This window comes from Tachysurus vachellii, chromosome 3 (genome assembly GCF_030014155.1).
Source record: "Tachysurus vachellii isolate PV-2020 chromosome 3, HZAU_Pvac_v1, whole genome shotgun sequence".
Classification (NCBI taxonomy): domain Eukaryota; kingdom Metazoa; phylum Chordata; class Actinopteri; order Siluriformes; family Bagridae; genus Tachysurus; species Tachysurus vachellii.
Genome location: NC_083462.1, coordinates 24,825,988 through 24,842,338, shown reverse-complemented (window position 1 = coordinate 24,842,338; position 16,351 = coordinate 24,825,988). Strand labels below are relative to the sequence as shown.

The 16,351-nt window shown below is 37.0% G+C and overlaps 1 protein-coding gene across 1 annotated transcript in view; it reads left to right on the top strand.

The window, feature by feature from the left end:
• mboat2b (membrane bound O-acyltransferase domain containing 2b) overlaps positions 1 to 14,793 on the top strand; it is a 31,671-nt gene extending 16,878 nt beyond the window's left edge. Inside the window, exons 4-13 of the mRNA XM_060866406.1 lie at positions 2,083 to 2,178; positions 2,357 to 2,412; positions 5,532 to 5,586; positions 7,296 to 7,479; positions 7,947 to 8,139; positions 8,528 to 8,631; positions 8,718 to 8,782; positions 10,259 to 10,391; positions 11,934 to 12,085; positions 13,703 to 14,793. Of these exons, the coding sequence (XP_060722389.1) occupies positions 2,083 to 2,178; positions 2,357 to 2,412; positions 5,532 to 5,586; positions 7,296 to 7,479; positions 7,947 to 8,139; positions 8,528 to 8,631; positions 8,718 to 8,782; positions 10,259 to 10,391; positions 11,934 to 12,085; positions 13,703 to 13,850 (1,186 nt within the window). The 3' untranslated portion in view covers positions 13,851 to 14,793. The remainder of the gene's footprint in view (positions 1 to 2,082; positions 2,179 to 2,356; positions 2,413 to 5,531; positions 5,587 to 7,295; positions 7,480 to 7,946; positions 8,140 to 8,527; positions 8,632 to 8,717; positions 8,783 to 10,258; positions 10,392 to 11,933; positions 12,086 to 13,702) is intronic.
• The last annotated feature ends 1,558 nt before the right edge of the window (positions 14,794 to 16,351 follow it).

Below are 16,351 nucleotides of genomic sequence, written 5' to 3'. Positions count from 1 at the left end.
ACTGCATTGTTGATTATTTTTGCTGGAACACTATGCCCTGTTTGTGTTTTACTCCCTACTTATGGCTAGTGTTAATTGATTCAGTTAAATCACGTTAGTTCAGGGGACCTTAATGTAAATAGGTACCATATGGTACGGCTTTGTTGGTTCTGATACAGACTGGATAAATGGGTATTTATTTAGAAATTCTATTAAAAAAGCAACAGTTGTAATAATTGCACTTCGCTGTGATTTGGCACTGTGAGTAATCAATATTCAGAAGAGGTCATGCGTCCAAGGTCATGAACTTTTCCACACATTGGAGCTATTGAATAGAAAATGCTGACCACACACACACACACACTCCCTTACTTTCTTTCATAGCTACCTTCCCATTATGCTTGGTGTTCTCAGCTGCAGTCCCATGGGACCTGTATTGTGTGCATCACCAGCAGTGTTTTACCTTCCATATGAGCAAAAAAAAAAAGCTGTGTGGAAATAAGAGTTAGTTTATCTGTAAGATGCCCTGATTTCATCTAACTAAACTAAGTGAGAGTGATTTGTACACATACCAAAATCAGCATATGTTCTGTGTTGTAACACTGAAAGTCACTGGGTCAAGGATTTGTAGAAACTACAAACTACTATTTGCATTATTGTGTATTAGGTACTGAAGGAAGCACCATGCTTGGGGTTTAGGAGCTGAGCTCACTAGAGGTAATTCCATGTTGAGTCCGAAACAACCCAGAATATTTTTTAGGGTGTGGTGTTGTGTACACGAAAGTGTGAGGAGGTTCTTCCAAGCAGCTCTCCATTCCGAAGGAACACTGGTGACTGTTTGCAACACCACAGTGTCAGTCAGCACACTTTCAAAAATAGGCAACCTGCAGCCACACACTCATCCCACTGAGACTTAGTGATAATGAAACACCTCTATGGGTGGTTTTAAAGGATGGGTTTAAAATTCAAAGGTGTGTAGTACCACACACACAAACACACACACACACACACACTACATGCACATTGGTTACTCTATTACTTCACGGGCCAGCATTCCTTGCTAAGCTACTTGGTGATTGTACATTTATTCACACTACATTAATCCATGATTAAATTCTTTATCCATTTTCATAACAACTGCTTGTAAAACTGCTTGTAAAAGTGGAGCAGCACTGATGTAGAGACAGACACGTGTACATGTGTTGTGGAGTGCTGCAAAACAAAGATGTACTCTGACCAGTAATATCACATAAGCCTCTTAGTGATTCATCTTTGCTTCGTATTAGTGTAGCAATTGATTAATGCTTTTTAAAGGTATAGTTGGGCCATGCTGTAACATGTTTGTGATTATGTGTGTGTGATTAATATGGAGCAGAGGATCAAGGTCCTTGTTCAGGGGTGCAGCAGCAGTGGCACCTTTTGATCAGTAACCCGTAACTTAACCATTGAGCCAATATACAAACACTTTGTGCTGCCTAAAAAACTGGACACCTTGTTGTGGAAGTTAATGAAGTTCATATATTATTATTGTACATATATTAAGTTGTTAATATATGGTCACAATAAGCCACTATATAACAGAGGAGAGATGATTTTGTCCACTTTCCAAAAGCAGTATTTTCCCAGGTGTGTAGTTTTTATGCAGAATTAGATTAGTTTTTTTCCCACCCATTTTTATAGATTTTCTTTATAATCGATGAGAATGGTGATACTTAAGCAAACTTTATGCTTTAATATTGTTTATCTGTAGTTTTGCTTTTTCCCCCTTCAGCTCTAACATATCACAACACACAGCATCGTATGGCACGAACATGGACATCACTGATGAACCTAAAAACCTCCAGAATAAATTACGTAAAACATTTACAGAAAATCAACACTGGCTTGATCTCTTTACAGCATTATAGTTGTGTTAGATTCAACCCATTGAGGTTTTAATATCTAATCAGCTGTGTTAATGTCCTTGTTTACTTGTTTAAGCATGAGATTCTTCACTGTTAAATCTAGTATATATTATATTAGGTGGCTGCATGCTCAGATTCTGTGATGAGCTCCAGCCTTAGTAATGTGAACATTAATGTCAGACGCATTGCTTTGTTTCAGGTACTGTTTGGTGTTTGCCTTGGCGTACCTTAGCTTCTGTCAAATCACACGTGTGTATGTCTTCGACTACGGCATGTATTCAGCTGACTTCACAGGGTAAGGATTGTGTTTTAGACTGCAAAAAAGATTGCAGTCTAAAACCATAAGACAAAGTGTTGTTGTTTGTTTTGTCTTATTTTTAATACGTGCCACAAATCTATATGATCTGTTTACTTTTATATATATATATATATACATATATATATCTTTCCTTCCTGTCCCGCTGTGCTTCCAGGCCAATGATGGTCATCACACAGAAGATCACCAGTATGGCCTTTGAGATTCATGACGGTGAGCTTCATATCAGTTCATATGTCAAAAGAAGTCTGTATGTATTCGCTAATCATTCCATGTGATTCAATCTGATCTGTTTTTTATATTTATTTAATTCACTTATTCAGAATGCATTGCAAATTTTTATTTTTTTTTTTAAATTTTTGTCTTCACTTGCACGCACATTTACTTCAGCACACACAGCAAAAAAAAAATGTATGTGCTGTGCGTTATTTGAAAAATGCAGGTGTTCACCAAGCATCCGCTGCCAAAAGCCTCGTGAAGCTAATTAAAGCACAGGGAGATGAATGATGGAGGAGGGTTGAAATTACCGCAGCAGGAATATTCTTCTCTTGCGCAAAATGAGCAATGACCTGCGTCATGTCGGTCCCATGCTATACATCTTTATCTGACTTATATTAATAATTTACAGTGACTTCCATTCTTTACATCCCTCCCTGCCTCTGTTAGACTTGCTGTGGTGTGCATCTTAAAGGATCAGTTTATTAAAAGTCTTTGTCAGTATTATCAGTATTTATCGTATACTTTTATGTAGAGCGAATTAAAAAGGGCAATTTGACTCCATGAAAAATGGCCTCATGTTAGTACAAATAGGTCAGGGTTTAAAAGCACCATCAAACTAAATCCCCGTTAGAGAGAATTCATCAGCACCACTTTCTTAAACCGTGTACGCTTACTGAGTTGGTTTATAAGGAAAAGAGGCAGTATCTGTTCTGACTGTAGGAGAAAATCATTTCCAGGTTTCAGGCTAGAACAAATGTGTTAAAAGAAACTGACAAACTGCATCTTTCAATGTTATTTTGTACACATCAAATTGTAATATATTTTATGTAGTCAACCTTACACACCTGCTTGTGCTTTTGAATATCATTTTATCCTATTTTATACAATATCAGAACTACCAAGCTTTAAAATGGTGACCACATCAAGTGATGTGGACGATGCTGATAATCTCTCAAATTTATATGAACGATAAAGCAGGAACGATTTTTTTTTTTTTTTTTTATCAAGAGTACATGACAATTTTTTTTTATATTAAAAGTACATTCACCAGAAAAGGAAAGCAAAGAAAAAAGATTCAATTCAGAAATGTATAGTTTCCAGAACTATGTAAATACTCGTAAATGCCAAAAACATTGACCATGTGAATGATTAAGCATAAACAATTCCAAAACTTACAGCTTCTTTCAAAGTGCTTCTATCTGAGGAATTTTAAGTTACTTCCCATTACCGGCTCCTCTCTGTCTTTTATCTTGAGCCAGACATTAAACGTAATGCGAGCTGATTAGGTGGCTAATCACATCAACAACATAATGGCAGCAATAACACAAGGATTTTGTTCGAACCGCTTCCTCTCGCTCATCTCCCCTCTTCGTGCAGTCTGTCGATGTTCACCTGACGCTACACCATAAACTAGGAGCGTGAGAGTTTACAGCTTCCTGCCTCCATCGCTAATTAGTTTCATTTGTCAAACTCTGTGCTGGGTGTTTAAAGAAAAGTCTAATCTTACCGCCTGTTTCACTGCACTCCAGTCTCATTGAGTTTAGTAAGGGACTGCCTATAAACTTCAAAAGAGATGTCCACAACACCAGGCTTTAGATTTACAAGGGTTTTATACAGTTTATTACCTTTAATGATGGTACTGCTACCCTTTTTCTCACTTCACATTAACCAGGGATTACCTCTTTCTCTGTCTTAAATCTTTGTAACTTATGACTCAACAAATTACTGAATTTTGTTGTTTCCACTGCTGAGTAAATATCCCTTTATAGATTTGTTTGCTGTTAGTATAAAATCTACTCTTCTGAGAAGGTATTCCACTAGAATTTTGGTGCAGGGCTGTAAAGGATTTGTGTTCATTCAGCAACAAGAATGTTACTGAGAAGGCCTGGCATGTAGTCAGTGTTCCAGTTCGTACCAGTGGTGTTCATTGGGTTTGAGGTCAGTGCTCTGTGCAGGACTCTCCAGTTCTTCTACACGTTTTGACAAGCTTTGGAAACCATGCCTTCCTGGAGTTTGCTTGGTGCACAGGGGTATTGTTGTGCTGAGACAGGTTCAGTTCCAGTGAAGGCAAATTGGGATAATACAAAATAAATGTACATTCTTTACAATTGCGTGCTTCCAATTTTGTTAGAACAGACTGTGAGTGTTTTGGTCAATCGTATGTCCACATACTTTTGGCCATATAGTGTACAGTATGTGCTCAGTTTGTTTGTGTTTTTAACTTTGACTGGTGAAGTTTGAACTCAGATGGCTTAGTTGTTTGCACATTTGGCTCACACCTCTCTGCTTGGGTGTTTGATTACTGTCTCCACCCTCTGTGTGTGAAGTTTATATGCTTCTTCTTGTGCTTCAGGGTTTACTCCTGGTAAAAGATTTCCTCCCCAGTCCAAAGACATGTATTGTCGGCTGATTGCTATGTCTAAATTGTTTAGAATATGTGATTGTGTGTGTGATTGGTGGTGATAGGTTGGCCTTGCAATGGGTTGTGCTCAGAGTCCCAGGTTCTGAGTAGAGTTAGCGGTTCAGAAAAGTGGCTGGATGGATGGACGGGTTAAGTGACATCAGTAACTCTTGTGTGTCTCTGTCTGTATGTTGCACCCTGTGAGGCAAGAAAACATGACAACAGTACACATATTTGAATGTGGAGAGATGTAATGACGTATGTTTTGTTTTTGTTGTGTTTTTTACTAACACAACAACTTCTATTAATGCCTATAATCTCCTAGCTTCTTCCACCATTCAGATGGAAGCAAAACCCTCACAGTTATTTTTCCTGGGTTGGACTTTGATATTGTGAAGTGCGGTCATGTAATGTTAGTGATGAGAACTGGGCGTGTTAATTCTGTGTTCTTTTATTAAGGTCATTTATCTTTCACTGAGCCCATAGTTGACACAGTACATAATGTTACCATGTGTGCTTGATGTACTTGGCTTTCAACAAAGGTTTTATTTATTCAATAAAACAAATTCTAAAGTAAAACCAACTACTTCCAGTAGAGAACATGGAAAGAACCCAGTTAGCCTTTAAGTGTTGACTGACTAAGCAATTAGTTTACAGCAACCACAAAGGTTTACTGATTATATGTATGTTCTTTCTTTCTATTTGTTGACAGGAATGGCACGGAAAGAAGAACAGCTTAATCAGGGTCAGAAGCTGTTGGCCATCAGGTTTGTAATATAAGAGCAAAGGAAAACTTTTAATGGAAAATAGAGACAATTTTTTATTTTTTTCTTCTTCATAAAACCAATTGTTATTTGTCATGTCTCATGTTCTCTTGACTTATGTGTGGCCATAAAAATTCTCGACCTCCTGCAATGTGGTAGGACACCAACTGTCTCTTGTAAAAACACAATCCTAACCTCGTTCCTGAACAACCACTGAGCTGAATTGTTGTCTGCCATGTTTGTTTGGATCTGCTTGAAAGCAAGAAATTCTGTGAGATTCCACATTCTGAGAATCATAAGTGAAGGTATTCTAAACTGAAGGACGCTCTGGGACAGGGGTCGGCAACCCGAGCTCCGGAGCCGCAAGTGGCTCTTTCATCCCTCTGCTGTAGATTTAGAAAATAAATATAATTTAAATGTATTTTATTTTAGTTAGTTTATTTTTTTAGAAAATGTAATTCTAAATTCTAAGATTATGATGCTCTTGTAACATTAAATATAAACCGTGTTTAATTTTTTTGTCGCTCAAAATATGCGACATAACTGCCAACTTTCGAAATCCGACACTCAGAAGCAGACGCATTTTTAGTTTGCTGCAGCCGGCAAGTTAAAATTTTGATGTCATGCAGGGCTGTAAAGTGTCACGCATTGAGAGTGACAGTCTTTTGTCACGCTCTCCCGCCACACATTGTACTTCTCACGCAGAAAAACTTTTTGACTATTTATCATATATTTAATATGCCGCAGCACCCAAAATGTATCAGTCCGCACCGCTGTCTCTATGGAACCGGGCAGGAACCAAGCGCGTCTCACCTGGAGCTCTTATTCGAGCCTGACACGTATCAGCCAATCAAAAAAAGAGGCTACACAATAGACAATCAGAAAATAGCACTATTGTATATGGGTAAGATTTAATGCAACAACCAATGAAAAAAATTGGGGTTGTGGGGGGGTTGGAGATGTCACACTTGCCTGTCTAGAGCCCTGGTCATGAATACGAAGAGGACTCAATTAGACATTGAACATTTTATTTGAAAGTAACCTTCAACCCAGCGTCTTTTTTGTTAAGGTTAGTTCAAACTGTTCAAAATATTTTTGTTTGCTTGCAGAAATAAAATTTTGTTTACTCCGTAGCAGTTCATTGATTTCATAAATGAACACACTACACACTCTTTCTATACTTTCCATAAAGGTAAAAAACGATATATGCAGTGTTCTCTTCATTTTAGATGTCAAAAGGGTTTTGTGGCTCCCTGTGTTTTTTTTGTGTTTAAGGTTGCCGACCCCTGCTCTAGGACCACAAAAAACATAGACCTTTTATGTTATCTGCCGTAACTGACATGAGTTAGGAATGTATAAATCTTGTAGCGTTTAGGCATTTATCGGAGTTCTACAGTTATAAACTAAAAGTTCACATATTCAGCATCTCTGGTGAAGCTTTCTCTAGCTTTCTTCTGTATTAGATAAAGCTCAAATCAAACAGAGACCAGAGTGGTTACAGTCATAAAAAAGGTTATAATCGTACTCCGTACAGCCGTAAGAGGCAGGTTGGCTTGTTTACCACAGAGTTATCAGTAGTTTGTATTAAACTTTGGATTTTGTTCATCCTTGTGTCTTTGATCACCATTTGACCTTCTTTCAGTAGCTCCAGTTGACTGTAGCTCATGTTTTTGGTGTGACACAGTAACAGAGCTCAGTTGGGTTTTTTTCAGGCGGATGCCCAGCCTCCTTGAATACTTCAGCTATAACTGTAACTTCATGGGCATCCTGGCAGGTCCCACCTGTTCCTACAATGACTACATTGCCTTCATCGAGGGCAAACCCTTCCGCCACAGAGAGCAGGAGAGCAATAGCAGACTGCAAGGGAAGACCAGGCCCAATGACCCATCACCTAATGTAAGGCCTGAACTGATATAGTACTGACAGTGTAGAAATGGAACTAATTGATCGCATTTTATTAATATTATGCCTTTGATATTTGTGCATTGTTTTTTTAAGACTATATCTTGCTTGAGCTTCTCAGATTTACACATAGCAATAAATATTCGAATGGCTCTTGCGGAACAGAGGAGCCTTTACTGTAAAAGCTGTTTATTTATATGTAGAAGCCTGATTATTGTAATTATCTACAGGATGTAATTTTGGAAACGATCATGCTAAAAATATCCTGTGCTGTGTTTTTAAGAACACATTTTTATAAATATCATTTTGAAAATAGTAAGGCATAATGAGAATTATTTTTAAATATTGTTTTAACTTCTAGAGAAAAGAGAGGCTGCTGAGTTGCTATGTAGATCCTACAGTAGCTATATTTTAAGTGATAACTGATTTATTTTCTCATTTGTTTCTTGGATTATTTGCAGATGGAGGTCATTCGAAAGCTTGCCACCTGCTTCATCTCTCTGCTAGTTTTTCTGTCCGTCTGTAAAGTTTGTCCTGTGGAACGAAACATCGACGATGACTTCATTGCCAACACGCCCTTCTATGCCCAAGTGGTCTACCTGTATCTATCCATGCTGACCACTCGGCCCAAATACTACTTTGTTTGGACTCTAGGTGCGTGTAGCTGGCTGTCTCTCTGTATCTCAGCTTTCCAGTCTTTTCATATCACAGCATATTCACAGCATTTCTATATCCATTGGCATTTCATCATCTTCCCACCTCCTGTGAGTGAGGTATGTTATATAATCATATAAGATAATCTCAGATAGTCTCAATATCCATTTCCTGATATTGCTATATGTCACATGATAAAAAAAATGTGTGGGCCTTTATTCTTGTCAGGTAGAGACAAGAAATTACAGGCTAGAAAAGCTTTTCAGTGTCAGGAATTTATAATCGATCAATATGTAACCAACATCACTTCATGAGCATAATAGTCACTGCATATAGGACGACCGAATAGCTGTAACCCCTAATCATATCCTGTGTCTGATCTAAACAGCTGATGCTATCAACAACGCAGCTGGATTTGGCTTTAATGGCTACGACAGTGACGGAGTGCCACGGTGGGATCTCATCTCTAACCTGAGGATAATGAACATAGAGGTCAGTTTGTTCCCATTACCTGAGATTCGTTATGTGAATCAAATATGAATGAAAAGTTCAAAGTCTCGTTTTTTTTATTGTTTCAGTTTGCAACCAGTTTTAAGGTGTTCCTGGATAACTGGAATATTCAGACTGCCCACTGGCTCAAAAGGTGAGAGTGGCTGTTGGATCAAGGTTTACAGTCTCACTTCACACACTTCACACTCTGCTGTTTTAGTAATTACAGTACATCTGGGTGTGTGTGTGGTCATTTGGGAAACCATCAGTCGTTAGCTTAATTCTGCCAAACAGAAAAAAAATTTGATTTTGTAATCAGTTTTCTGCCCATAAATATATTCTGACATCTCTACTTTATGGAACTATTCATGTATTTCACTAGAACAACATGGTAATGTTTTTATTTAGGCTGCTTTCTGACCTTGCCTTTTATCTTCCTACATGTATGCGGTTGTCATAAATAATCAAGCTGCCTAAAGATATCTAAAAATCTTGTTAGCCAAGTGTGATTTTTCTCACACAGAGAAAGCCAGACTTTGATTAAAGTTGCTGGATGTGCCATAGTGAAATGGACCTAAGCAAAATCAATTCAGTTTGAAGTCAGATAGCGGCTGTCGAATGTCTGTGATGCTGCTGTGGCACAATTCGATATAAATTGCTAAATGCTGTTTTGTATTTTTTTACTTTTGGAGGTAACCAGGTTTTAAAAAGACTCGTAATTGAGATGCATACATAAAAGAAAGATAGTTCAGTACTGGAAAACATGTAGGTTTCAATGGTCTGGAACCTTTGGTGAAAATGTGAAACTGGACCTTAAGTGAAAAATCTGTTTTGTATTAATGGCTATTTGAATACAGCAGCTTTCATTGGTATTATGATATTATCAGCAGACATGAGCAAAAGGTCTTTCAGAGTGATATTTCAGGATACCTGAGTATTAGGTATGCCCTCCTTTTGTCTTAATGACAGCATGCACTCACGCTAGCAACTTGATTCAACTTAAAACCCAATCAAACACATCAACGAAAGGGATAGAATTCATGGAAAATCTTTTGTACAAAGGATTTCACATTGTTAGCATCATAAATTTAATTCAAATGCCAAGCTGCCACTGATGGGCCCTTGATCAAGGCTCTCAAAGTATCATAGCTGCCCCTGCGCTCTGACCCCAACCTCCTCAGTTGGGATATGTGAAGAAAAGAATTCCACTGTGCTGTAATGTATATGTGGCGATAATAAAAGCTTCTATGCCCCCATTCCTTCCATTATGTGGAAGTAGACATGAATTAAATGATTTGAATGTAAAAGAATCCTTTGTTTAAGAGTGTGCCATCTACTGGTGGAATACGGCAGTACTATTGCAGCACGACTTCTGTAATTTAAAGTGATACTTGGGGGTATATGGCACTAATAACATGCAATAATCAGAATTATTTATGGGGATGCAAATATATTGTCATTAAAAATATTGTAATTTGCAGTATCATATGCTGGATTTATGCACTCCTCTTGTAGATCATTTTGGTTTATTTCAATCATAATGGTGACTAAAGAGACAATGACTTATTCAGAAGGATGTCTGTTTATATTGAAAGTGTACTGTGGCTAGCTTGTTGTATTTCCTGTGCAGGGTGTGTTATGAGCGCTGTCCTTACAACCCAACAGCTGCCACCTTTCTGCTCTCAGCAATGTGGCATGGAGCATACCCAGGCTACTACCTCACCTTTCTCACTGGTATCGTCGTCACACTGGCAGCCAGGGCGGTGAGGAGCCTCTTCATGACACACCACACAAGCATAATACTGACATCTAAGATTTAGTACTGACCCCCTGATGTGAATCAGCATCAGGGGAACCTCTGAAAAGCTGGAACAGGATTCACATTTTCCCATCAGATTCATTGCTATATATATATAATATGAATTAACTTTTTGGTAACAGAACCTTGAGATATTCGCTGCGAAAATGAGTCCATATCCGTATCGCATCTGTACCGGGTCTTTGTCTGAGACTCACTTGTTTTCCTGGAGGATCACTGAGTCATGTGTTTCTGTAACTAATACAAATGTAGTAAGATAAAACTAAATAAATAAAATATAAATAAACACAAATAGCATAATATACAATATATAAGAGTAAAGTGGCAAGTAATATCAAAATTAATAACTAGTACTATCTACTATCATTTGGGGTGGGGGTGTGTGTGTGTGTAGTGTATATTTATTAGGTCACTGATGGTGATGTCCAAATGCACTGTATTTATGAGGCAGGTTGTTTTCCAACTGATATAAATGATTATAATTACCTAATGGACTTTTTTTAATTCCTCAGGATAAATTCCATAGCTAAATGTTAAATGCTGTAGAAAGTAAAAGAATTAAGATTTGGTGTGTCTTTATTGTTGTATAAATATTATGGAAATGCCTGACGTCTGAAAAGCAGAACATTTTCAGCTGAAACCAAACCTCTTTAAACTTTTTGCTAATTGAATAACAGGCTACAGTCCATTGCTCTTCCTCTACATGGAGGAGATCAGACTTCAGCGGGTTATTGAAGACGCAGCACAGGAAGGAGATTGATCCATTTAAGTAGTCAGTTACTGTGGAGCCTGTCAGGCGGTTAACAATTAAGTAAGATGGATGGAAGACTGTGTAGCGCTGTTGTCTATCTTGTCTTAAAACTCACTGTGGCCAAGTTTAAAAATGTGATTTTTGAGGCATTTGTTACATTTAAGTGCTAATTTTAAAAGATATTATTTAGTATTGAATATATAGTAGTTAAGTTGTTGTTTTTGGTTTAGCCCAACAGGAATTGCTCCATTTGCATGTGACATTATAATAAATTTAATTCATTCTTTTTTTTTTTTTTATTATTTTTTATGGTATCTTTGCCTGAACTCGCTAAAAACTCTACTCGTGGTACATTTTTTTACATGTATCAGAAACTCGTGGCTGGAAAATGTAATCTGGGTTGATCTTACATATTACATGATCATAGTTTTTCTTTAAAATTATATTATTATAATACATCTACAAACTGCAACTTTAATATATTTTTTTACATACTTTAATGTATACTTTTTAATTACATAATTTACTTTAAATAGATTTTTATATTTGCACCATGCAACACTAATTAATGAACTTTATTAGCAGTGAACACTGTACATTGTAAAGCTGATTAGTGACAATGTCCATTAAAAGCGGCATAGAAATAGAATTGAATTTACCCATAACCCTTTGCGCGTCCTTCCTATTTTTTGAATTTACATTCTCTGTTTATGCTTCCCATCCTTCCCTTTTTAGGTGAGGCACAACGTGAGGCCGTACTTTTTGGGTTCGCCAACACACAAGCAGGTGTATGATGTCATCACGTGGGCCAGCACACAGATAGCCATTTGTTATACCGTGGTGCCCTTTGTGCTGCTGTCTGTGGGTCCTTCACTCAAATTCTACAGGTACGACGCTACACTGTGGCACTGTGGTACAGACTTGCTCTCAAAAGATTTTCTTAAACTCCATGAATGATCCATTAGCTCTACATATTACAAAAGCCTACATAAATAAATTTTTTTTTTATTTATTTATTTATTTTTATGTGATAGAGATTAGCTTTCAGCCTTGATGCCCGATGACGCCTGAGATAGGCACAGGCTCACCGTGACCCGAGATAGTTCGGATAAGCGGTAGAAAATGAATGAGAGATTAGCTTTCAAATGATAAAGCCCCACTGATCAGACATATTTAGCAGACTATATAGTGATTTCTGAGATCTTCATAAAAACGGATAAAAGTGGATAAAGCGAGCTAAATACAATGTTTTGGAGAACAGCTATATTAATTAAAATAACGTATTATTAAAACTATATTAAATAGTTCATACTGTTCATACATCTCAATTGTCATTTCTGCACAGTTTTCCCACAAATCTTGTATTTTATATTTGTATTTTTTGTTTTCACAGCATGTCATTATGTCTATAGTTATCATTATCAATGATCAATTATACAGTTATCATTAATATGGAGCATTATTCTCTTTAATGCCTTATGATTTCTCTATTAGAAGGTTTGCAATGTTTTTATTAATTGTTGTGGATTTACACTTAAATTAATTCCACGTACATGTATCCAATATTATCCATTAACATTTGGTCAACTGGTTTTCCCTGCCACTAAAAATAAAATCAAATTTAAAATGAATTAAAGTAAATTCTAATTGTATGTTGTTATTATGCTTCATTGTTATTGAAGGAACCAGCATTTTAATATTCACTATGTGCTGGAAGTTCACCTCTATAGTAACACTACAAACACTTAAATGTGCTCAAATAAATATATATTCCATGCAAACAAAATATTCACAAGCCAGAGTAATCGGTCATGCTACAGAGCGCTACACAGGGTTCTCCAGTTTTGCATAAATATACATAGACGAATACATGAATTATTCATCATTTACAGAACAAAGAGTAGAGTACATGATTGATTTCAAACTAACTTGATTAACTCCTTGTGTGCCATGTGAAATGGTTTATTTTTCATCTTCATAGTCTTCCTCCCACATCCCATAATAGTTATTCTCCTCTGTTGTCACAATTTGGGTTTGACAGTTCAATGGTGACTAACTAAGATTCCTATATTCCTCTATTGCTCATATTTAGGCTATGTGATAAGAGTATAAATCAAACCTCTGGGTGAGCGGACACAAACACACACACACCACACACACGCAAAGTGAGCATAAATTAAAACTTGTACAGAAATAATTCACATCATGTAAAATATATACATGAGTTTTTTTAAAAATCATCATAGTTACCACAGGTCTTGAAAATACCAGAAATATACAATACGCCAGTCTTACATTTTGTACTTGCATGCGTGTTATGTCAATAATAGCATCTTAATTGTGACGGAATTGCTATCTTTGTTTTGTTATACATTTTTATTGTTAAATTTGTAAAAAGTGGTGCGTATGTATAAATATATACGAGTATAAATCTTTTTGTATTTAACAGATTTTACTTCCATTCTCACCCTCTTTTTTCCACAATTTCTTTCTTCTGCTTTCAGGTCTTGGTACTTTTCTCTCCATATAGCCTGTGTGTTATTGGCCATAGCTCTGCCGGTGAAACCTCGGCATCTGCGGCTAAAGGAGCAGCAAAGCTCTCTTTCCACCAACACCACCGTTTCAGACAGCCAGAAACCCAAAACCACATGAGCCAAGAAGTCACACTCCACTTCAGCACACTCAATGGCTGACACTCCTATTGTAAAACCGCGCATCAGGAGAGTCAGCAAATGAAACTTATAAACCAACAAACATACAAACTAGCCCCTGTCTGGACTCCTACAATGGGTCGTCAATCTAATCTGGGCTCAAAACACTGGTACCAGAACTCATTGGCTGCAGGGGATGGGTTGGAATGTGACCGGCGGTGTTAGGATGGGACGCTAAGGAAACTCTGATGTATTGAATTCTGCATATTTTCCTTTTACTCCCCATCACTACTGTAGGAGATGATGTTGTGACATGCAAGGCTGCATCACTTGCAGGAGACCGTGCCACTGTTACTGGAAGAAAGTAAATGAACACTTGGAGAGTTGTATAACGGGAATAAAGCACCTCTTAAGTGCAAATGATTTGAAAGGGGAACAGCATAAACACTTCAGACAACAGGTTGCCAGTGCACCAATGTCAGTTTTCAAACAGTCATTATTTTCTAATTCGTCTTTTACTCTATTGAGCTAGACTCTTTAGAAGACAAGAATTTGTTCTTGTCAGGGACACAGTAAAAGCTGAATTAGAAATCTAACCTATCACCTAATGAGGTTCTTCAGGCCATGGCATGTTATCTTTAGTTTAGTATGCCGTACAATCTTTTGATGCATGAGGTTGCATATCTTAAAGATGTTCCTTGTTGCAAAAAAAAAAAAGAAAAAAAAAAAAAAGAAAATCACTGCAGCCTCATTATTCTTCATGAAGCTTTAAGACATTTTCAACACATTCCATTTTAAATATGTGTCCTAGAAAGACAATTTCTAAAGAAGATTGTTAATATATCAGAGTTAGTCTGCAATGAAAACATAAGAAAAGTTTGCCCAGTGATGCAAAGCCCAACTTTGTAAATGTGGTGATTAAATGAGAACCTTTTGTAATTATACATGTGGTGTATCTGTTTAATTGCAAGTTATCTCACTCTCAAAGATATCGTTTGAAATAATCATGATAATAATAATAATATTCCATACCTTTTCTAACACTAAAGGATGCTGTACCAAAAAAATATAAACAAATAAAAAAATTTTTAAAAAGGGGGGGTGGGGGATATCGGGGGTAGTGAAAGTGTTGGGTAGAAAAGGTACGTTTTAAACTTGACTCTTAAATTGCAACCAAAAAAGAACCAGTGTAGTAACATTTGGAGTATGGGTGTAATGTGTGCTGAACATTTGGCATGAGTAAGAGTTCTAGGAATGGCTTATCTGGCATTGAATGACAAATCTGTTATCATACATCGTTACAGTATGTACAGAACACAAAATCCAGTTACACTTATCAGAGCAGTGTTCAAGTGAAATAGCAGAGCATCTGCCCTTTACTCCCCATAAACCAAGAGTCATTAAAGAATCCATTATAGCAGTGCACATTATGCTGGTTAAGCAACCAATCAAATAAGAGAACAGTGCCTAATATACATAATGAATGCACTGATTTTATTCTCCAAAATAATCCCTGTGAAAATCTATACTTTTGTTTAATAGTTCACATTATGAAAGATGTAAGCTAAACTTGTGTCTAAAGCATTTGTCTAAAATGAACACTTCATAAGAAACTGGATTTTGCTGAAGTCAGCAAAAAGCAGCTATATAAAGTGAAACCATTTGAAATTTAATGTCACTGTTATCATATAGATGTATATAGCGGTACAAAATATCGTACAGGACCAGAGCAGAACACACAATACACAGAAAAGGAACACAGCACATAAGGTTACAGTGCAAAGTAATACTTAAAGTTGTATAGCACCTTCCTCACCACTTACATTTCTTCAGAGGTTTTCATTTTCTCCCACAATGTTGAAACATGCTAGTAGTTGGATTGGCAACTTAAAATTGCCCCTAGGTGTGAATACTGTGCAAATGTGTGTGCGTGTGTGTGTGCATGCATGTTCCATAGAAGGATAGCCATTCCATCCAGGGTGTATTCTTGCTTAGCACCCACTGTTCCCATGACAGTCTATGATATCACTATGACCCTGGTCAAGATAAAGTGGTTACTGAAGATGCTGTGAATTACAATGAATAATTAATGGGTTATAAATATAGAAACATTAATATATGAGTAAACATAATATCTGGACATCCACAGTCCTGAAGATTATACTCTGCTATAAAATACAAGAGGGCTGTTGATCCTGGTTTGTTCATCTCAGTTCCAGTGAGTGTTGAAAGGCATCAGAGAGTTAAGAAGGCTGGTGGGCAAAAAAAAAAAAAAAAAGTTAGGGCAAAAAGTGTGCTGGAATCTGGCCTACCAGAGACACCTGTAAGGTTCTCATCTGTTTTCACAATTCAGTAAAGGGTTTTGGGTTCTGCAGTGATGCAATTCCCATAGCAGAAAGTGAAGCAGCTCCTCAGGACATTTTGAAGTAGGTATGATTTCCCCACAGGATCTAAGGAACCAGGACATTTGAAGATTTTTTGATTTTCATTGTAGTTCTAGGA